We start from the raw sequence: 23,015 nt of genomic DNA, 5'->3' as shown, positions 1-23,015 counted from the left end.
TTTCTTTACTAATAAATGCAATTCAGGAGTGTGCTTCGTTCAAAACTAATAGCGATTCAACAACATGCTATGATTTTTTATTTACTTTTACCTTGTTATTTCGTAACCATCATGGCAACCCAAAAGCCTAATGTAAAAAATTAAAAATTTTAGCCAGTTTTAAACTGTTTAAGCATTATAAAATTAGATTGTATTTTTTTCATAAGCCTTCCCACTGTTTGTCATAAAACCCTTGATAAGTTTGAATGAAATGTTTCAGCTGATGATAGTGTAAGCTAGTCTAAATAATTTAATTATAAAATTTTATTTCCATTTTTCACTTGTTCTTGCTTGACCAAATTTGTAAACAGTCCCGGCTAGTTGACAGGTGGTCTCATCAAGGGACTGCAACATGTTGTATTGTTCGACAATTAGGCCTACTTGAGCCTCATTGTCACTTCTCTTTGTTACCATCACGCAGACCTTTACACACACAATGCCAGTAACTCCATACATAAATATGTTGCCGAACGTAATGACGTTGGAAACACTAAAGGGTGATGTCACGGCGCATTGTTGTAGGTACGGGACGTTTGATGTTTTCAAGACTTTTTGAAACTTTTTTGGACGTTTATAACTTTGAGAGCGGAGCGAAGTTTGGGATCGACTTCAATGCAATCTTTAGTTTGCAATAACGATGTCAGGGTGCGTAGTAGAAGAATATAGGTGAGGATGAATCAAATTAAAGCCTCCTCTTCTGCAGGGCCGCACGGTTTGGCAACGTCGCACCGGCCGGCCTAACGCCAACAGTAATAACAAAGATGTAAACTTAATTCTTGCAGATGCTCCATTATGAATTTTATACCTTTAGCATTATGGGAGTGCCTCTGATCAACACGTAAAATATATAATAAGTCCAGAGACACTCCCATATTGTTAAGGGTTGTTTCAGTAGGCCGGGAAAGCAGCGATGCCACTGTCTCACCAGTCACCGCGGCCTGGTATTAGAGGAGGAAATGATGAAATTGTAGCTATACAGGCTAGATCAGCTGGATCTTTAGTCAGTGCCAATGCCAATATCAAATTTGGCAAATTTCAGGTTTAAACCATTTAAGCCACAGAACTTTCCCAAAGTTGAACAGGTAACTTGCAATTGTGGATTCAGTTGTTTTCATATCTGTGCGTACTTGAATTCTTACAATACTGATCAAATAATGATCAATATTTACTGTAAGGTAGTTTTAAAGTTGTTTTGAGTGGAGTAATTATTATCCCTCATTATTAATGACTCTATGCTGTACTATATTAAGTTTTGTTGTCTAGTTAAATTTATAACATTATTAAAATTACTTATATTTAAAGATGTTTCACTTTTATACGTCAAGTCGGTATACGTCACTTTTTCCGTATCCTAAAGGATTTTAGGTTGTTTTATACCTTTTAGCATTTAAAGCACATTGTTAAAATGTTAATGTTTTAGTTTTTAAGGTGTTTATTACATGACTCGTTTATACACAGCGTCTGTTGTCACTGAAAAGCTGTGTTTTCGTAGCCTTTTTGTAAAGGGTTTCTTAAATAATTATTGAACATTTTTTCTTTATTGTTACTTTTTTCATTTTAATAAAACATCTATGTAGCTTACTTATACAAATTGACTTACCTTGAAATCTTTCTTCTTGGTGGTCAGTCCTTTTCAGTTTCCCTGGCTCCTTTGATAAAAACGTTTGTCTCCACGTTTAACAGCCGACGTTGGATATTAAAATACCATTGTTTGGACCATTAGTTTACAAAAAAGGTCAACACGAAAAAAATCACTATATGGGGTGTCTTTAATAGCATTGCAAAGGCGTAGCCAAACTACAATAATGTTTTGTTCCACTATTTTTTATAACATAAGTGATCATTAAAAAAAATAATTCTAAACATTACTATACAATATTGACTGGGTGGATTATTTTATTTTAAATTCCTTTTTTTGGAGTTTCTATGGTGTCCATGTTTTTTTTTTATAGGTAATCTCATAAAAACAATACGTTGTGATATACAGTTTGTTTCTAAAGGTAAATTTTTGTTCTAGCTCAAGATGAACTATTGTAAAGGTTCTAAAGGTAAGGGATTTACCTTTATTCCATATTAAACATACTGTACTACAAATCCTACGGACCTGTTGACTTCTTACATACCTTAATTCTAAAGATTTTTGATTTTGTGCCAAGACAAAATTCATTGTAATTTGCATACAAACTTAACATATTATAATTTTTCTATGGTCTACATTAATTCTACAACACCAACGGGACGAAATGATAGAGTTTTTCTAGGTAACAATTTGATAATTAATTTATTAGATACATTTTAATATCTATATCTACATTACACTTTATGAACATGACCAACTTAATTTAAAAATTATACACTTTATTAATTTTACAAGTTGTTGACAAACGTTTTAAAAAACTATTACAAAACTAGCAAACTATATGTATACGTACAAAAATTATAAATTATTAGAAAAAAAGTGTAGGCGAGCTTCTAAATACGACACATAGTACACACAGAAACTAGCGCCAGAACAGATGTTCGTGATACATAGAGAAAGGAGCCTGACCACACAATGCATAGAGTAAGAAGTGACCGAGTCGTGAATGTTGGAAGTTAAATATAATGCTTTCGAGTTCAATTAAAACCAATGCTTCTTAGTGATAGTCTAGTTAGAGCCAAGTGATATTTAAAAGGTGATACAGTATTTCAACAAAATATTTTTAACAATAATTGAAACTATGTTTGATAAGAAGTTATCTCCTTTTTCATGATCATATTACCGATCAATATCCCTATAGAATTGCGACAAAAACAAAGGTGTTGAGATTTTAATAGACAAATTGCATAATTTGGTGATTCAAGTTATATTAAATACCCTTACACATATTTACCCTTCGTTGTATCCACTTATACATACTTGTACTGCTTTACATAGTGTTTCCAAATTTTCTTAACCTCCAAACCCATTCTAAAAGCAAAGTAGCATAACCTAATTACCAAATACCTGTCTTTGACCAATATATTAATAGGTAATATTGGTTGTAGCAGTTCCATAAATTGATCAAAACTTTTGACGCAGCTATTAGTCTAGTTCTAAATACAGTAATTTGATCAAGCTCGACAACAAACAGTTATAGCCTTTATTCTACTCCCTATACATCGAGACACTACTTAAAACAATGGCAGAGAATGAATATTTGTAGTTAAAATATTCTATAACAATTTCTTTTTTTTTTTGTAATCGTTTACCGTTGTTCCCGGTAGTAACTCCTGTTTAAGTAACTTTCTTTGACATTTTACAATGAAACTGTACCGATTTCACTTTGAAACTAACTTTGATATTGAACTTTAGATTGAATTTCAACCGTGTTATGTGCAAAGCTAAATAACCCACCGCACATGTAAGTATATAACCATAGACAAATTAAATTAAATATAGACCGTCAGCAGTGCTGCGGTTAGCATAAGTTCTGGCGTCCACCGCTAGGAGCACGGTGTGGTTACGTAGCACGTGCGCCATACTGCACGGCGCTTCAAGCAGTGGACGCCAGAACTGTTGCTAACCGCAGCACTATAACTATCCAATAATAGTTCTCCACGTAGGTAATTGTGAGGAGTGTAAAAATAGTTTCGCGCACACGAAATGTTTATTCCAGTATTCGATGAAGGAAATCCAAACATTTAACGTTAAATTATAAGAAGCGACTTTAGCATAAAAGGTTTATGGTGGCATCTTACGAATGAAGTAAAGCGATTTTCTAACACAATAGGTTTGACGATTATTTTACCTAAAAATAATAGTCACATAGTCACATAGAGGCGAGTTTAAAAATAACACTCTAAAACTAACAGAAACACACACACACTCATCCACTGCGACTAGTTGATTACCAATGGCATGATAACATATATAAATCATAGCTGGCCTGGGATTAACAATATAATACAATGTAGGCCTTATGGAAACAATACTCTATAGCTAAATAGATTGCTAGCGAACCGACGGTGCCTATGTGCCTTTAAAGTTCGTTCGTAAATTTATTGATTTACAAGTGGACAGTTTGATAAATAAGCATGCGAATCGAATTAACACCTATTTTATTTCAAAGTAGGTTTTGTATTTTTTTAGTCTGTATTGTTATTAGATTTTTATATTGTACTGTGTGGACACAAAAAGTACAGTAGATGTATGATTAGTCGAATGTTAACATTTATAAATAATTAATATCACAATTAGGTGATTGATTGTAATGCCTGCATTGCATACTTGTTAAAAACATTATGTACGCTCATAAAGTATAGAATAGCTTAGTATTATGTGCAAAATAAGAGATGCAGTAGGTTTAGTAATATTTTTTAAGTACGTTTATAGTAAATCGTGGAATTCTTTTTACTAATTCACTACAATATTGTTATGAAAACATCTCTGAATACAATTGTGCAAAGAAATCAGCCAATAAAAATATTCAAAATGGATTCAATTTTTTAGTTAGGCTACAATGAATTTTAACTCGGTTTTATGTAATTTTATGTTGAAACAATATGCTTACGATTATACTCTTAATTTTTCAACTCAATCTATTTACAGTACCTTTTATAACTTAAGTTTACACTGAATAACCGTTAGTATAAGACAAATAAACTTGTCCAACAATAAAACACATTTTAATTGGAAAAACAAATAACCAAAGTCATACCCAAAGTTATTTTGTTAACTCATCAAGACATTCCTTCTTAGTAAAATACTTCTTGCTAGTATTACTGTTTGTTTAAAAAATAACTATAACATCACAAAATCGTCTTTATTTCCAGTGTTACTATTAGTGTGGATGTCACTGCAATGAGCATTTTGTACCAAACTAAAGCGTAGCGAGCTTAACGGGGATTCTTATAAATAAATATAAAATAAATCTTGTCTCCTGTACATAGATAACGCACTGTATCACTTACGTGTCTTATTTTTTGTTTGTTTATTGTTTATCTCAATTCACAACATAATTTTTCTGATTTTTAATTATTACGAAACAAAGAATTATATGCATTACGTTCCAGTTATGAAGAACTTCCTGTTCCTCAAGTATTTTACAAGTAGCCTTAATTATTCCATTTTCGCATCCGGATAAGAAAAGTCCTCCAATCTCATCGACATCTCTACGATTTGCAATGCGAATTCGACGAGAAACTCTGATACTAATTGTAATGCTAAACTCAGTTGTAAATTGTAATGTGGAACTCTTTTGGAATTTCCAACGAGGAACTCAATAGTTTGTAACCAGATATTCTGTTGCTACTTCAAACGAGGAACTCGATCATTGTAACGAAAACTGTTGCAAATTGCAACTAGAAACTCGAACTCAATTTCTAACGATAGACGTCAATGCAATTTCTAACGTCAAACTCGGTTTTTTATAGCGAGGAAATAAGTTATTTTTAGTGAAGAAATTGGTTATTTTGAACCAGAACAAAGTTCCCAATGCTCACAGCAGTGACATCACCAGGTACTCATCATGAGGCACAAGTTTCATCTAGAACCATCTGAAGTTGCGCTCATTTCTGTGGAAAGCGTTGGGGACATTGACATCGACAGACACATACACAAACACCCACGCTGTCAGCCATAAAAATATATGTGATCTATAAAAAACTATTGCCCCATAAAGGTGCTGGCTGGAGCTACTCTAACACCGAGAAAAGGTCCTTTCCGTTGCCTCGCGAAGGATCACACACAGATGTGGTTGAACTAGTAGAAACGATTTTGTAAATTAATTTTTAGGAATACGTATTGAGTATTGTGAAATCTTTGTAGCTATGTTCAGTGCCAAAGTTAGGGTATTTGCAACCCTGGGCAAAATTAATCCGAGTGGGCGCCAGCCTTACTTTGGAACTTCCCGCGAATTTTCCGCGATCGTGGTGAAATCGTGAGCTTATCCCGCGATTGCGGAGACTTCATCATCATCTCCTACACTCGTAGTAAATACGTTTTTATATAATAATAATTGCATTTTTTATGGTTTTGTCTTTTTCTTGTGAACTTGAGTGGTAAATCCGGCATCGTTATAATTCTTGACTAGCAACAGGTTTTGCAGCTTCTTTATTTTACTAATCTGTGGCATTCCAACACTTGTGAACACGGGTTTGTTCCTATCATACTCCTAAAACATTTTAGGCCACATTCGTTGATCATTTTGAAATAATTTTACATCCATTTGACTACGTTTTGACATTGATTTGGTATCTATTTTTTTACAATAAAACTCAAACTCAATTAATAACTCATGCTAAAAGTTTGTTTAAAAAAGTTTTTTTTATTAGCGCTTTTTACAGAAAATGTAATAGATACCCCCATAAATATTCGGACCACAGAGAACTTTCAAAAGTACTTTCACCTACGAGACAACAAACCGGACCTTTTTATAACAAAGTTGACGTACGATTGACTGTATGTACAAAGTACAATAGAATGTACAATACTAAGTGCATCACAGAAGTGAGGCCCCTACAAGTCGAGTATCGCATATGCGGCATAGCGACACAACTAGTTGGCGCTGGCTATAACAACGGCAGATCGCATATGCGGCATAGCGACACAACTAGTTGGCGCTGGCTACAGCAACGGCAGATCGCATATGCGGCATAGCGACACAACTAGTTGGCTCTGGCTACAACAACGGCAGATCGCATATGCGGCATAGCGACACAACTAGTTGGCGCTGGCTATAACAACTGCAGCCGGAGGTCGTATGTATCGCATATTTGGCATAGCGTCACATCTAGTTGGCACTTACTATAACAACTTCAGCCGGAGGTCACATGTATCGCATATGCGGCATAGCGATGCAACTAGTTGGCGCTGGCTATAACAACGGCAGCCGGAGGTCGTATGTATCGCATATTTGGCATAGCGTCACATCTAGTTGGCGCTTACTATAACAACTTCAGCCGGAGGTCACATGTATCGCATATGCGGCATAGCGATGCAACTAGTTGGCGCTGGCTATAACAACTGCAGCCGGAGGTCGTATGTATCGCATATTTGGCATAGCGTCACATCTAGTTGGCGCTTACTATAACAACTTCAGCCGGAGGTCACATGTATCGCATATGCGGCATAGCGATGCAACTAGTTGGCGCTGGCTATAACAACTGCAGCCGGAGGTCGTATGTATCGCATATTTGGCATAGCGTCACATCTAGTTGGCGCTTACTATAACAACTTCAGCCGGAGGTCACATGTATCGCATATGCGGCATAGCGACACAACTAGTTGGCGCTGGCTATAACAACTGCAGCCGGAGGTCGTATGTATCGCATATTTGGCATAGCGTCACATCTAGTTGGCGCTTACTATAACAACTTCAGCCGGAGGTCACATGTATCGCATATGCGGCATAGCGATGCAACTAGTTGGCGCTGGCTATAACAACGGCAGCCGGAGGTAAATCAACAATCAACCAACAATAAACACTAATACTTGCAAATTCAAATCAACAACATCAACGCGTTATAGTTTTATTAAAGACAATTTTAACACCACATTTATTGAAAAAAAATAACAAGCGGGAACGATTGAGGATTAGACGGTTCTCGTTGGATTTTGTGGTGTATTTAAGTATAATTTATATTTGAGTTTTAATTGACGTGTACAGATATTATTTTATATAATTATTTTGAGAGTGTTACAATATACGCAATAGGTTAATCAGAATTTTAGTGTATGCAATTTCAACTCAACAAACATACAGGCTCAGGTTTGTTGTTTTTATTTTGCCGTTCTGAAATTAAGTATTCTTTTCCAATACCCTCATGAGCTTCATTTAACTTTGTTAGATATCATGTAATATATGACCTTCAATGATATATGTTCAAAACTTATAATAAAAGTAGTACAATTACACAGGGAAATATTTAATAGTTTGTTACTACTTTTATTCTTGGTAAGTTGTATTCATTGGTTTAATTTAGAACCAAATGATCCTCAACCAGGTTCCGCTCAAACAATACAAACCAACAAATGCATACAAATGGTTGGAACAGCTGATTGTCACCTTCCAAGCGCTCGAAGTGAAGCTTCTAACATACAGGAGGAGGCAGGGGCGTTGAGCGACCGGAGTACACATGACATTAAGGCTTATGTCGTCTTCTGGTGTTGGTGGTATGCCGTAGCACAACGGAATAAAAAACACAACCTCCTCATCACTATAAAACACTTTGCACCGATTGTATTACTAGTAACAATTATTATAAATCCACAAATAACGAAAAGCGAAAACATCGATCGGGCGTCTACGCTAGACGTCACCGGGCCCATACTTAGGACAGCTTTAGCCTCCCGCGGCCTAACAAATCAATCTACAACAATGGAGTGAATAAGGCAGCTAATAACTATCAAAAGTATGGGTGTGAGGAGCGTCCTACCCTATCCCGTCGCGCGAGCGGGCTCTGCAACGGCTGGCGGGGGCGGCGGGGCTGGGCAATGGAGGAACTCGGGGCAGTAATCGAGTTATTCAACGAGAGCAAGCAAAGAGTATTCAAAAAATCTATTGAAACTTATCAATTGACTCACAATATTACATATCTTGCTGAAATCAACAGAAATAGTTTTCCCATTTTAAGTTATACCAACAATATAAAAATCAAAACCCATGTCCCGCGTTCGTTAATGATTCGTTGCACGAGGTGTAGGTTGGTTGCCCAGCCGCACCGCACGCCGTCGCCGCAGACTACAGGCTTGTCAGATAGTTGAGACCCACCGTGGAGTGGCCAGGAGCCGGCTCGTCGACGGGGTAAGGTAGGAGCTGACAGTCCCCTCAGTCGTCCCCGTCCAGACCTATCAGTTCCGCTTGGAGCCGTCCCTTCGACCTACAACACACGGTCAAACACAGGATACGCAGCATGAGTCGGAACTGGGGGCTGAGTGTGAGGAGGACGATGGCCTTCCAGACGGAGTTGAGCACGCCGAGCCAGAAGACTGTGAAGTGGATGTTGGGTATCGTGAAGCGGTGGTTGCCCCAATACTCGTACATCCTGATGAAGATGAAGGGCAGCCACGACAGCCAGAAGGTGAGGATCAGCACGAAGCTCATCACGTGACTGGGATTGGACAGGTTCTCGGAGAGTGCGGTCGCGTACTCCTTGTCGTGTATAGGAACTCCGCTGCGCAGTCGCTTCATCATGGAGAAGATGTAGGTGTAGGTGTAGACGATGGTGATGAGGCTCGGTCCCAGCACCATGATCGCCAGCGTCACCGTGTAAGCCGCCATGTCTTTCCAGTCCAACATGCAGACAAACGCCTTTTCGTCGAATCTGCAAAAGCCAATGACATTACCAAGAAGTCTTTTGTAAAATACATAAAAATCAGTAACATACCGGTATGAGCTACGTACAAGAGTTTAGACCGGAGAAACCTGCTAAGCTGCAGTCTGCGCTTAATCTAGTAGGATTGAACCCTGTGAAGCAGCCATTGACCATGAGTTCCACATGTACTTTAGTACACCGAAAACAAACAAGGAAGTAATGTTTCTAAGGCCACCATTCAAATTATTAGAGAACACTTACTCCTTTGGCAAATTTGATCAAAATGCATTTATGTTCTTACTTTGGCTGGTTGAAGCCGAGGAGAGGTGGACAGCACATCATGGCAGCTGATATCCAGGTGAACGCCATCCAGCACTGGCACCGGGTCTTGGTCTGTACAGTCTCGTAGCGCAGCGGCTTGCGCACGGCGAGGTACCTGTCCACGCTGATCCACATGAACGTGTACACCTGAACAGGCAGAGGTAGACGAGCGTTAGGTGTATCAATGTATAAACCAGAACTGGCAAATAAGGATTAGAATATAAAATTAAAACGTGTGCAACTGACGAATAATCCTTATATATAATACGTGAAGGCGATTTCTACGAAACACTACTCCTCCGTTAATAATGGACGTATTTTTATAAACAATGTGTCAAAATTAAGTATTTTTTGTGTAGACGCCCCCTTTCACCAATTCATGTAATAAAAGTCCTCGGGCTTTGCCCCACAGGCCATTAAAATCACAATGCATTTATTAGGAAGAAAAGATTTTGTTTACATAAACAGACGAATAATTTGGATTAACACATGATACACACAAGAGCTTTTCGTTTTCAGAGTGAGTTCGTTTTCAGTTTCGATAAATGCAGTGGAGTGATTGATTACACATTATCTTTGAGTTGACTCTTTTAAGTCATCGGAAATTATGATTGTTAATCGTTTTGAAATAACGCCTGTAGTACTTTGCAATTGCTCGAATTCGAAAAACGGGTGCACTAGTATATATTAAAAAGTGACAGGGTTTTTTTTTAATTCACGATCCTGAATCAACCACTTGACGTATTTTCATGATTTTTATGTTGAAAGAAAGATAAATTTGAGAACCAGTAACCAGTGTGTGTGAATCGACCGTCGATCTTATATTCTGTTTTAATCGACTACTTGATTCTCATAGGTAGGAGGGGCCAAGAGCTATTAATATACTCATTATAGGAACATGAAGGTACAAACCACAACAAAAAGGTGAGAAAGTGTAAAATGAAGATAAATAAAACTCAATTGAACAAAAACGTATCCACCTCAGCGAATGGAAAATGTTTACCATGTAAATATCGATCAACAAATTTACAACTACATTCCAAAACAAGTTCTTACCTGAACGGCCCAAAGAGTGACCTCAAGGTAGCCAATGAGGCGACAGACTATGTCACCATACACCCAAGAGTGGACCAGGGCAGGGTACACGGACAGAGGAACCACCAACAACCCACACAGCAAGTCTGCCACGGCCAGTGACAACAGGTAACAGTTGATCACGTCTCCAGGGGCTGCAACGAGAAAACAGTGTTACTTCTACTTGTGACAACACCAACAACCCACACAGCAAGTCTGCCACGGCCAGTGACAACAGGTAACAGTTGATCACGTCTCCAGGCGCTGCAACGAGAAAACAGTGTTACTTCTACTTGTGACAACACCAACAACCCACACAGCAAGTCTGCCACGGCCAGTGACAACAGGTAACAGTTGATCACGTCTCCAGGCGCTGCAACGAGAAAACAGTGTTACTTCTACTGTACTTGTGACAACACCAACAACCCACACAGCAAGTCTGCCACGGCCAGTGACAACAGGTAACAGTTGATCACGTCTCCAGGCGCTGCAACGAGAAATCAGTGTTACTTCTACTGTACTTGTGACAACACCAACAACCCACACAGCAAGTCTGCCACGGCCAGTGACAACAGGTAACAGTTGATCACGTCTCCAGGCGCTGCAACGAGAAATCAGTGTTACTTCTACTGTACTTGTGACAACACCAACAACCCACACAGCAAGTCTGCCACGGCCAGTGACAACAGGTAACAGTTGATCACGTCTCCAGGCGCTGCAACGAGAAATCAGTGTTACTTCTACTTGTGACAACACCAACAATCTACACAGTAAGTCTGCCACGGCCAGTGACAACAGGTAACAGATAAAGATAAAGAAATACAACAGATGGTCATTAAAATAAAATCGCATTCAACATAACTAGCAATTGGGCAAAACAACAATTTCTTACCGGAGGTAATTTTGTTGTTGTGCGGAATAATTATAGTATCATTTTCACATGAAATGACTAATGCGACTTTTTACACCTAAATATGTTTTACATATAATTATTAATGAACTTTTAGCCACCATGCACTTTTAGTACGGGATAATTTTACTCGTTTGTAAGTTTGTTAAACCTAGGTTTACTTAAAACTAAAAAAGTTGGTCATTCCATCACAATACATTTCAAATAAAATGTTTTTGCAGCGTTAAAGCATTCCTATTAAAAAATAAACAACAGAAAACCTAAAAAAAAACAGTTTAGAACAAGATTAAACTTTTAGTTAACGAAGAGAGCAGAACACCAGATAATAAAAGCAGTAGACCGTGTAACGGACATACGGAGCATCACATATAGTATAACGCGGTATTAAACTTGTACCAGAGTAGGTTGGCTGCCCTGTGTGATTTATAGTGGTGGCTCACCCTGGCGGGCTGCCAGAGCATCAGCTGCTCTACAAAATTGAGTTACCTGTATTTTTCATGGCAAAATTGACTCGTTTGAAAACTCATTGTGCAATCAATATCGTTGTTAAGGAATTTAAACCCGGTTTACCAAGAAATCAATGACGAGAATTTGATATCCATGTTAATGTTTTAGTCCATTTAAAAAATACAAATGAAGGATTGAGTTGATCAACCGAAAGATTGAATTGATGTAAATTAATGATTTTAGACTACTGTAGATGTCAAATACGTAAAATATTTAGCAGGAAATAAAATTTTACGGGGAGAAAAATATTTGTTCTTCTATGAGAATCCTGTTATAAGAGAGGGATGTTTGATTAAAATAATTGCCAAGAAGCCGTATTAAAATTTAAAAAAATAATGTTTCAGTTCACGTAAACAAATTTCTCACTCCCTTCTCCTTATTTCACAAAGCAATTTTTTAATATATATTTTACTGTTATATTAGTATAGTTTTCATAACGTATACTTTTTATTTGAATAAAATTGCGAACCAGGGAAGTGAGTTTTACTTTTGTTTACACAGAAAGCCTATATGGGTTGATGTACATGAATATTTGATTTCCCGCAGGTATTGTATGTATACATCTTGTCTATTAACTCGTGTTGTTTTAGTTAATTCAGTTGCATATCCGGTGAAATATTAACAATTTAAGTTCTCAGTTGTTATGAACATTTTTGACACAACCTTCATTTGCTTCCATAGTGAAGTGTTGTACAATTTAGTATATGTAAAAACTGATCAATTGTAAATAGTAGTAAATACGTATATTATAATGTCCTTGTATACCGTTGTGCCATTATACATTCTTAGGGGGAGGGAGCTGGTTTTTGTGGTAGAGCGCCTGGTTTCGGACCCCGAGGTCATGGGTTCTAATCCCGTGTTATAAATCGATTCGTTATTATGTTACATATCGATGTGTCAATATGTTTTATTATGTGCGCTACCAACTGAGCCGATGGCTCACCTTCATTCCATATTACCTAGCCATACATAGAGTTTAAGTTAAACCGTAAAGTCTTATTAGATTTATTAGGTAAGAATACATTTCAATACAAATTTAATTGAAATATATACATCCTAAATGTTCTTTTTTCTTGGATTCCTTAAGTTTACATGACAATTTTAAAAGTACGACTGTTACGTTTTAAATAATAACTTTATACTCGCTAAGTTGCATACCGAAATAATAGTGTATTACTGAACATATATAGTTCAGTAACAGACGGTTAAATGGTTAATTTTGAATCTAAGCTAGAGGACCCATGCCGCTCCGCAGTGTTAAAATAAATATCTCCGAGAAATAATCAAATTTATGATATTTGATTGAGTAATACACTATCTTCATCTTATCTGATTCAAACGACCAATCAAAATTAAAGTGTACAATTTACTGATTATTTTGAGTCGAAAACATACAAAAATACTTAAACAATACTGAAACTATTATTTTTTATTAAAAAAATCTTTTAAAACAATTTTTTTAATATATTATAAGATTGCGTGATAAATATACAGCACAAATATTACCCCAGAATGTTTTACAATTAATGTTAGACTTAATATCTCAAATATAAATTCCGTCGAAAACAATCCCCTACTGTCGTTTTGGCAACTTAAGTATATCAACTGAAAATTGTATATGTATTTATTGCCAAACTCTAGACAGAAAACAGCACAACGATCCTAAATATCAGGATGCACTTTGGGGACAATATAACCGACCTACTTCCTATTTCAACTAGGCTCAACTGGGGTTTCAGCAATACGGTTCAATATGACCTACTTATGGTCCGAATATCGCCTAGGACAGCCATAAAATTGAGTCCTGTTTTATACCTTATAGTACGGTTTATACCTAAAGTAAATTCTATCTTCTCTGTTCAAGAAATAGCTATCATTGTTAATCCTATGTATCATATGAATAGACAAATTATTTCGCCGAATCAAAGTGAAAATACAATTTAAAGGTATAGAACTTTGTATGCCACATGAACAATATCAGTAACAAGATACTTAAGAGTGGAAATATAATTTTAGGCAGAAGCTTACTCTGTGAGGGGCTTATTCAACAATGTTATTGATTTTACTTTCTCTCCATACACGGAGAAAGTATTGCTTTCGTCAACATTATCAAGTTTGAGTTTTTCGTTTTGGGTCCCCCTGGACCCAAAAAAGTGGTTTTCGAAGTAATGAGTGTGTAGATGTATACATAGCTACAGACCACTCCTGTTGTCTGATTTTTATGAAATTTGGTATGTGGGTACTAATCCATGGTATCTCCAGGCGTCTTTTTAATTTTTAAGAAATTTTTGTTGTGGTGATTTCCCCATAAAACCCCATACAATAACGGAAAAACCCACATTTTCTCGAAAATAACTTAAACGATTGTGATAAAGATTTCGTATGTTGTAGCCCTTTAAATTCTAAACAAATTGGTAACACAGGCCCCGGCCCATTCCGGTAAAAATTACGGTTCAAACGGTATTGTAACTCCCCATTAAATAAAGAAAAAAACTCCCCATTAAACGCTGTATTGTTATTTTCCCATAAAACCCATAAAAACTGAAAAATGGATAGTTAAAAAAGAAACCTGTTCTGATTGAAATTTATCTGTTATGGTCCTTATAATTCTATACAAAATTGTGCAACACCCTATACCTGTAAAAATTACGGTTTCAAAGTTTATGCAACTTTTGTGATTTTACCTAATATCATAGTTACTCTCATCGTTTACCCATGATAAAGGTTGTTGACAAGCTAATGGGAGAAAGTATGTGTCAGATTGCTGATACCATTTATCTTCATGATTAGGCCTACAGCTTGGTCCATATGTACGTTATGTTTACATCAGTATCGAAAAGTTAATTTCTTCCTACAAATGAATCCTAAAAACAAATAGAAAATTTCTAAAAACATAAACTCGATATTTACAACTATTCATGTATCCAAATAAATAAGTTTACACCGTGTTAATTAACTTATTCACCACTTATCCATGCACAATGGAAAACAGCTAATTATTTTATTCGCAATTCTGAAGGTACAAATTAAAAGCAACGATCGTAGCATCATTAGAGGCCATTATACGTACCTGTTGAGCGTTCGCGGAACAAAAACAGCAGCATTAACTGGTTAACTCAAAACACTTATCGGGCAGTTTCGTCCCAAGCGGCCACTTACTTTATTGTTTCAAATACATTATCGTGCCTCGATATTGTTTAAGCTGCAACAATGATTTATGATTCAATAAGAACTAGTAGCTTTAATGGTACTGTTGGTTAAAATATTTAAATGTTTTCTATATGCTTTGTGCCTATTGTAAAATAAGGATCATTATTGACTCTTGGAGAGCATTCTATATTTATTCGCAAATGCCCCCTTCAAACTAGATGCTTTAGGAAAGTAGGGAGTCCTATGTGATTTAGAGATCGAAAATTGGAGAACAGAGTTCTTCTAATGGATATGTCGATTTCCCAAAATTGCACAGCTATTGGTGACCGGTTTAAGTTGGGTGATGAAAAAGATTCCTATAGACAGACGAGCATTTTTTATTTTATACAATTCCTAGTAGTTTTACCTCCTCTTTGCAATAATGTATGATTTTTTTTTTATTTCTTTTAATAAGTTTAGTTACTTTTGATATGCTGAGACTCATTGACTTGAGATACTTCAAAGTAAACCAACTCCTGTAGCGAAACCTGTAGTTTGTTGTGACGTGTTTCATTTCGATAAAGGTTCATATTTGTTCAGCTTTCATAAAAATATATTATTTGAATATTCGGTACTGTATATGCAATAATGATTTAGTTTAAAATACCCAACCAAAAATGTTACTTTCCAAATAATTTTTAAATTCTACCTACTTACATTTAAAGTGTTTAATGCAAAATATATTTCATAGATCGTTATTAACGTAAAAAAAACCGTTTTACTTCGTTTTAATATAGGTCTAACGTTACATTTTCCACTCCAAACTAACTGTAGGACAAAATCATATAGCAATTGTAAAATCCTACTAATATTATAAGTGAGATAGTTTGGATGTATGGATGGATGGAAGGATGGATGGGTGGATGGATGGATTGATGGATGTTTGTGACAAGTAAACGCGAAAAATACTGGTCGGATTGGGCTGATATTTGGTATGATGACAGCTCACGTTCCCGATTAACATATAGACACATTCTTTTCTCAAAAATCCTTCCGGGCTCCGCCTCAGTGGCTCTGGAGTTTCCCATGTTAACCTTATGAGTATTCATATTTAAAAGGAATAAAGGAATTTTGCCAACTGTTTCAACTAGACAAGTTGGTTCTATTATTAAATAGAATTAATAAGTTATAAGTTTACCAACAGGGTGCAGCACTATTAATTTTTTTTTTTTTTTTGTATATATGGCATAATGTAATTTGAACTAACTAGCAACAAAAAGCTGTGAAAAATTATAATTTCACTTGTTTATTGTTAAGGAGCAGTGGTACAACATTATGGCTATGACAGATGTGCTATACCATGGACAAAAAGAATTAAATACTTTTTATGGCTTTACTATATCATACCGTAAATTAAAAAAAATTCTTAAACCGTGTCCTCTCCCATTGCAAACGCAAAGCACGAGTATAACTGCAATTAGCATTTTATACTTGCCAACACCATACGAAGGACGCGTACTCTGCTAGTATTAAAATAAATCTAGTGTAAACGAACTGATCATCGACGATGCTATTGAGAGCAGGGCACTTCCTCGAGTATCGACATTGTACTGGCGTGTAAAATTGATGCCGATGAATATTTAACCATCACGTATCTTTTCACCTGTTACTCTCACGGGACTATTACAAGTACAAGCTTGTCTCAATAACTAGAACCGAATACTTTCATCACATTCAAACTGACTTGGTCCGTTTTAATATTTAAAGCCTCCGTTTACGGATTCATAATCTGTCAAAACAATGTTTTTACGTTAGAAAATAATTTTATTAGGTCCCATGATAAAATCTACTTTATAATTTTTCATGACTCTGTATTCGAAAATAAGAAATTTCCATACAGCTGAGATCTTCAAAAATCGTCAATTTCCATACACCAAAAACAAATAGTGATCAGCTGACTTTTCCTGATATAAAAATTATATTTTGCTACATAAACATTATTTTGCTTGACATAGAAAAATTTACAACCGGAAAAATGAATTGATTACGAAATTTGAGATAGTTAAGTTTGAGATAGATACGTTAGCGAGATAGCGTTTGAAAAGCTAGATTACTTTAAAGCAAAATTTTCACATGTATCTTAAAAATCGTTTGCTCTCAGTTGAGGGAGTTCTTACGCAGAAAAGTTATCCTATCTTAAGGGGTTGTTTTTTTTAAATATTATTTTTAGACAGACAGACATTTCGATCAAGGTAGGGTCCTAACTACCACATTCAATATTATCACATACCTAAAGTAATTGGAGATTTGTATGATTAGAACCTACTCACAATAAGACTATGTATAAGTTAGTTAGAAGAATCATACAGTTGTAACAAGGGAAACGTGTTTTTTATCTCAAAGAACGCTGAAGAGCTTTACAGAAAGTCTCAAAATGCACTTGCAGAAAATGATGCTCATCTGCGCCATCCACTTCAAGTGGTATATTTTTCCACGATATGTTTACTTGGTAAATCTTTGACTTTAAATTCAACCATCCAGTATCTTTGCTACATTTTGCATTACTTTACCCACTAGGTCATCTTACAATATTTCTTTGAAAGATTTTAACTTCTAAAATTAGTAAATGGTAGTTCAAGCTTATGTTAGGTTCATTAATTTTGCCCATTTGGAATTTATTAGAGTCTAGTGCACATTCAAACTTTACCTGAAACTAATTATCAACTACTCATTCATAATAAATGTTTAATTTTCATCATAGACTAATCATTCAAACTTAAATCATTAAACTATAATCTGAAAAATTATAGGTAAATGTTATCTAAACATATAAAATAAAAATCCCCCACTTACTCACTGACTTATTTTTTACTTATCCATATTTCCGAGTAGTTTGAAGGCTGGAATTCTGAATACACACTATTCTTGAGTCATTGTTCAGGTTGAATAAAATGAAGGTTAAAATGCCTTTCCAAAGATTTTACCGAAACATTGCGACTTGAAATCCCTTAGGATTCTAACGGTTTTCTGATGAACGTTCAATCCATCTGTATACTTCATACAGTAAGGGTTTTCTTTTGTTACACCCCTTTTCCAGCTGTCCTACTAAACCGATTTTTACTATAAATGAGTCATTTTAACGCTTATGATATAGTGCACCTGCGAGTTGCAATTAAAAAGGTAATTTCCTTTAGGGTTTCACCCCATATAACAATGTATTTAACAGGATATTTTTACAACTGTTGCCTGATTAAGTTAGATAAATCACTTTTCATAGTGTATATGTGAAATCATGAATTTATAGTAAATTAGTAGTTCTATTAACCTAATAACTATTCTAAACAAACATAATCTTGAAAAGGTAAATGAGTGTTTTTTATTATTCCATGTAACATTAAGCTCATTTTTGATTATTCTGTTTTTACGTTACACACGATTTGCATTTTTAAACGTTAAAGGTTTTAGCCACTTGTTACTTGTAACCTTGTTTACAACAATACTGCGTTCCTCAGGGCTACATGTATATGAATAATTTACCGCCAAAAGGTGGTCGTCTGGAGACAGGGCGGGCCCGCGGGCGCGGGTATTGATGACCAGCTGGCACGCGAAACAGCTGATCGGTGCAAGTCAATATTTGGCTTTATCATGTAGCCGCCACTCCATACAGTGACCCCACTATACTGGTAATACCATTGACTTTGGATGCTGTCAGTATACTTCTCGTATTGTAAAATCTAAGGCTCGTTGCGGTGTATTTTATGGGTGGTAGCGATAGAAAGGATAGATGAAGGGTAGCAATTAGCTTTTTTGGTGTACGCTTTTCACTTGAAACGATGTTTGATAACCATGAATTTAATGCTGAGTGATTGCGAAGAGATATTGCTATTTTCTTGGAATAGTTTAAAAGTTTGTCAACGAATTTATAAAAAGAAACATTAATAGAGGAGAGAAACATAAGTTTCTCACTCTAGGATAAACATCGATAAAAACACTCCTATAAACATTGATTGTAGAAAAGGAAGGCAGAACATTTTTAAAAATTTAAGTGAAAAGTACTCGTACATCAATGCATTATAGCCTAACTGGTCACAAACTTAGATTGTCTTTGACAGTGCTGTGAGAATGACGATGCTAGGGATTATATTCAAGGTATGTCCTTCGTCGATTATTACAGTCCCATCAATCGTGTCAAGTTTCATTTGTAGATGCAATATTTTGACATAATTATACATGTAGTTTTACGCAGAACTACATGAACCGTGTGACTGTATTATTGTAGGTTCATCTACGTATATACCACCGAGTTTGGTCCATCCAAGGCACCCCTGATGACTTTTGTTGAAGACACTCTTTAAGGCTCTAATCACTGAACGTTTTAGTGGACTTCCTTGGCAACAATTTTAATTTACGATGCTGCTGTATATTTTTATTCAAGTTACATGTAAATAATATTCGTTAATAACTTGAAACGTTAAGAAAATCGTCGACACACTTTACTTGAAACAGAAGCGTAATAACATTGATTGTACGGGTCAATTGTAATACTTGAAATTATAGCTATAAAAGGCATTTAGTATGTGAGAAGAATATCTACATTAAAAAGAGGACAGGGCGATAACTGTTGGTTAGACATTCTAATTATCTTTACTGTCATCATTTGAGACCGGGTTTTGGTATTTTATTTCTCAGCGCCAACGTTTCTTGTCCATGTTAGTTAGGATTTCTAATTTACAAATACTACGTAATGTATTTATCTTTTAGGTATAATATACTGATGTTAATTTATACATGGCAGAATATGCTCTTTGATTTGGGTTTCAATTGTGAGACTCTATGGACGGACGAATTCAAAGACCTCAACATTTTAAATTATGAAAACCTTTGAAGATTGTGCTACAACCTATCTCAACCTACCAAGAACAGCTTCCACTCGCGGTTTCCTAGTATACTTTCCTGTCACATCAATTTGAATTCCCTTCTTATGATGATAAAGTGGTAAAGACATATATATATACATATATAGAATTTAAAGCTACGTTTTCCAAGGCGCGGAAGGGGAGCGCAGAAACTGGAGAGCAGAGCCCACTCTTCTCTTAACTTCGGTAATTTGATTGTGCCGTTTTCCTAGAAGCGGAGCGGACCGCAACTAGACAAGGGACAAATCGCTTCTCCGCACTCCGCTCCCGCGTTCTGCATCCGCGCCTAGGGAATATCAACTTTCAACGAAAATGTTTATATATCTGATTTCCCAGACTTGACTAACCTCTGGAGTAGACGAAAGTGGCGATGAGCAGCACGTTGGCCAGTATAATGGCGACTGCCATGGTGAGGATGATAGCGGCCTGCGTGAGAGCCTCCAGTGTGAAGTAGTAGTCTTGATCACTGAGAATGATCATAGCAGTGCCTGGGGGTCGACCACCACCCCCGTCCCACCATCGCTACCGCCGCTGCCGCATCGGCCCTTCCGTCTGTAACAGGACCAAAGACATGAGAATGAGGATAGTAATGTCTGGAGGTTGATTACGACCCCCGTCCCACCATCGCTACCGCCGCTGCCGCATCGGCCCTTCCGTCTGTAACAGGACCAAAGACATGAGAATGAGGATAGTAATGTCTGGAGGTTGGCCACCACCCCCGTCCCACCATTGCTACCGCCGCTGCCGCATCGGCCCTTCCGTCTGTAACATTACCAAAGACATGAGAATGAGCATAGTAATGTCTGGAGGTTGATTACCACCCCCGTCCCACCATCGCTACCGCCGCTGCCGCATCGGCCCTTCCGTCTGTAACAGGACCAAAGACATGAGAATGAGCATAGTAATGTCTGGAGGTCGACCACCACCCCCGTCCCACCATCGCTACCGCCGCTGCCGCATCGGCCCTTCCGTCTGTAACAGGACCAAAGACATGAGAATGAGCATAGTAATGTCTGGAGGTTGATTACCACCCCTGTCCCACCATAGCTACTACCACTACTGCATCGGCCCTTCCGTCTGCAACATGAGGGACAATAACAGAAGGTGAAAAGAAAGGTGAAGAATGTAGTAGGGGTAAAAATGGTAAATAAGGACATGTGTCTAAGGTAGATTATGGTTGGTTGGAGAGATCAAGAAGGAGTGAAAGGGTAAGTAAAATCAAGGGTGGAGTAAAAGGGGGTGAATGTTAAGTGGGAGTATGAAGAAGAAAGAAAGGTATTACGAAGAGTTGTGGAGAAGGAAAAGAAAAGAAGACTAATATGGAAGATTTTTTTTTCCTAGGACGCTAGGCACGAGCCTGGAATTGTTTTTCACATTACCTCAGGCTAGACCTAGGGGTTGCGGCATTATCACTTAAAAATTATCCATTGGTGACTTGGCGGGATTCGAACTCGGGACCTCCACTACACTAGCTCGTTCCCCGATAGTGGAAGATTAGTAGTTAGGAGGATTAAGGAGGTGAGGTACAAAAGGAATCTGGGCAAAATAATAAGTGCATGTATAATAAAGGCACGTAAGAAAACCGCTGTGAAGATAGTTGGCAGGAAAGATTGAGGAAGTGGAAGAGGAAGGGAGTCTAAGGAAAAGCTATAGTATGAGGAAAGGTATAGTATACAGCAGAAGATGAGCTAAGGTGTAAGACAAGGCAGAGAGATAAAGGAGTCAGAAAAAATGAATAGAAGGTTCAGAAAGGTAGAAATAATGAAGATAGGTAGGTGGAAGAAGTAGAGTAAGGAAAAGAGAAGGCTAGGGTGGACGATACAACATAGATAATATTGAAGAGGTGGAATAAAAAAATGAGCAAAAGGTAAAAATCTATAAATTAATGAGGGTATGAAGACAACAAGGGAAAAATTCTGAGAAAGAAATTGGTGCTAGAGATGCACAGAAAATACGAGAAGATGACTTCGGAAAAAGAGAAAACAGGTGATAGTCAAAGGTGAATAAACATTAATATGTTTAGGGCTTAAATGTATATACGGTACATTAAATACAAGATTAAGTTAAACAAGTGAGAACATGGTCATACGAACACCAACGTTAAAAATATGAATATAGGAGAAAATTGAAGAAATTTTGTTGACATAGATAATAAGATGATGGTGTGCCTATTATCAAAAGTATGTCATTTAAATTCATGCTATTCTAGTATTTACATTGTGCATATTCTTCGTGTATCTTCTTGTACTATAATCAATAGTTTTTTACTTGATTTTAAAATTAAATTTCAAACATGACACGAAAATTTAATTATAATTCGATTGCATAAAATATGAAGGGCAAAATATTTATTGGTGTAAGAAAATTAATAATAAATAGGCCTTCAGGTCTTTATTTCATAAAGTACACACACAAGCATTGGTCCGAATTTGCGTTATTCCGGTTTACATGGACTAATTTCATATTCATGATATAAAATGAGAAAAATAAGAAGGAACGAGGTGATTTTAGGATGGCCCCAATTTGTGGTGTACGGAGGGGATTTGAATAAAAGATGGGGAGAGTCAGGACGACGTATAACCCGCTTATCCACCCTACCTGCGGTCCTGGGCTAATTGTGGCCAAAATAACCTCCCTTTCACAATGAAACCATGATATAATACTTGAAGTGGACACAACTACAGTTCTTTAAGCATCCAAAGTCTACCAATATGTAAATGTGCTTGTTCACACTACCTATGATATTTAAAAATATAGGCCTAGATCTATACTTTCTTCAAGATACATTTTACTTATAAGGTACTGTTCATATTTTTAAGGTTGTGAAATTTATCTTTTGGTGT

The 23,015-nt window shown here is 36.5% G+C and overlaps 1 protein-coding gene across 2 annotated transcripts in view; it reads right to left on the bottom strand.

Annotated features, from left to right (window-relative positions):
- Nucleotides 1–2,302: 2,302 nt before the first annotated feature.
- The window catches only part of LOC128994320 (G-protein coupled receptor 52), a 56,125-nt gene continuing 35,412 nt past the window's right edge, over nucleotides 2,303–23,015 (bottom strand). For both annotated transcript variants that reach the window (XM_054418765.1, XM_054418766.1), the window contains exons 2-5: nucleotides 20,520–20,724; nucleotides 10,693–10,865; nucleotides 9,617–9,783; nucleotides 2,303–9,324 (exon numbers count right to left, since the gene is read on the bottom strand). In XM_054418765.1, the coding sequence (XP_054274740.1) occupies nucleotides 8,829–9,324; nucleotides 9,617–9,783; nucleotides 10,693–10,865; nucleotides 20,520–20,652 (969 nt within the window). In that variant the 5' untranslated portion in view covers nucleotides 20,653–20,724 and the 3' untranslated portion in view covers nucleotides 2,303–8,828. The remainder of the gene's footprint in view (nucleotides 9,325–9,616; nucleotides 9,784–10,692; nucleotides 10,866–20,519; nucleotides 20,725–23,015) is intronic.

This window comes from Macrosteles quadrilineatus, unplaced genomic scaffold (genome assembly GCF_028750875.1).
Source record: "Macrosteles quadrilineatus isolate MER2022 unplaced genomic scaffold, UCM_ALF_1.0 Scaffold_5__1_contigs__length_97177068, whole genome shotgun sequence".
NCBI lineage: Eukaryota > Metazoa > Arthropoda > Insecta > Hemiptera > Cicadellidae > Macrosteles > Macrosteles quadrilineatus.
Note: the sequence above shows the minus strand (reverse complement) of the source record. Positions and strands in the feature narration are given on the sequence as shown.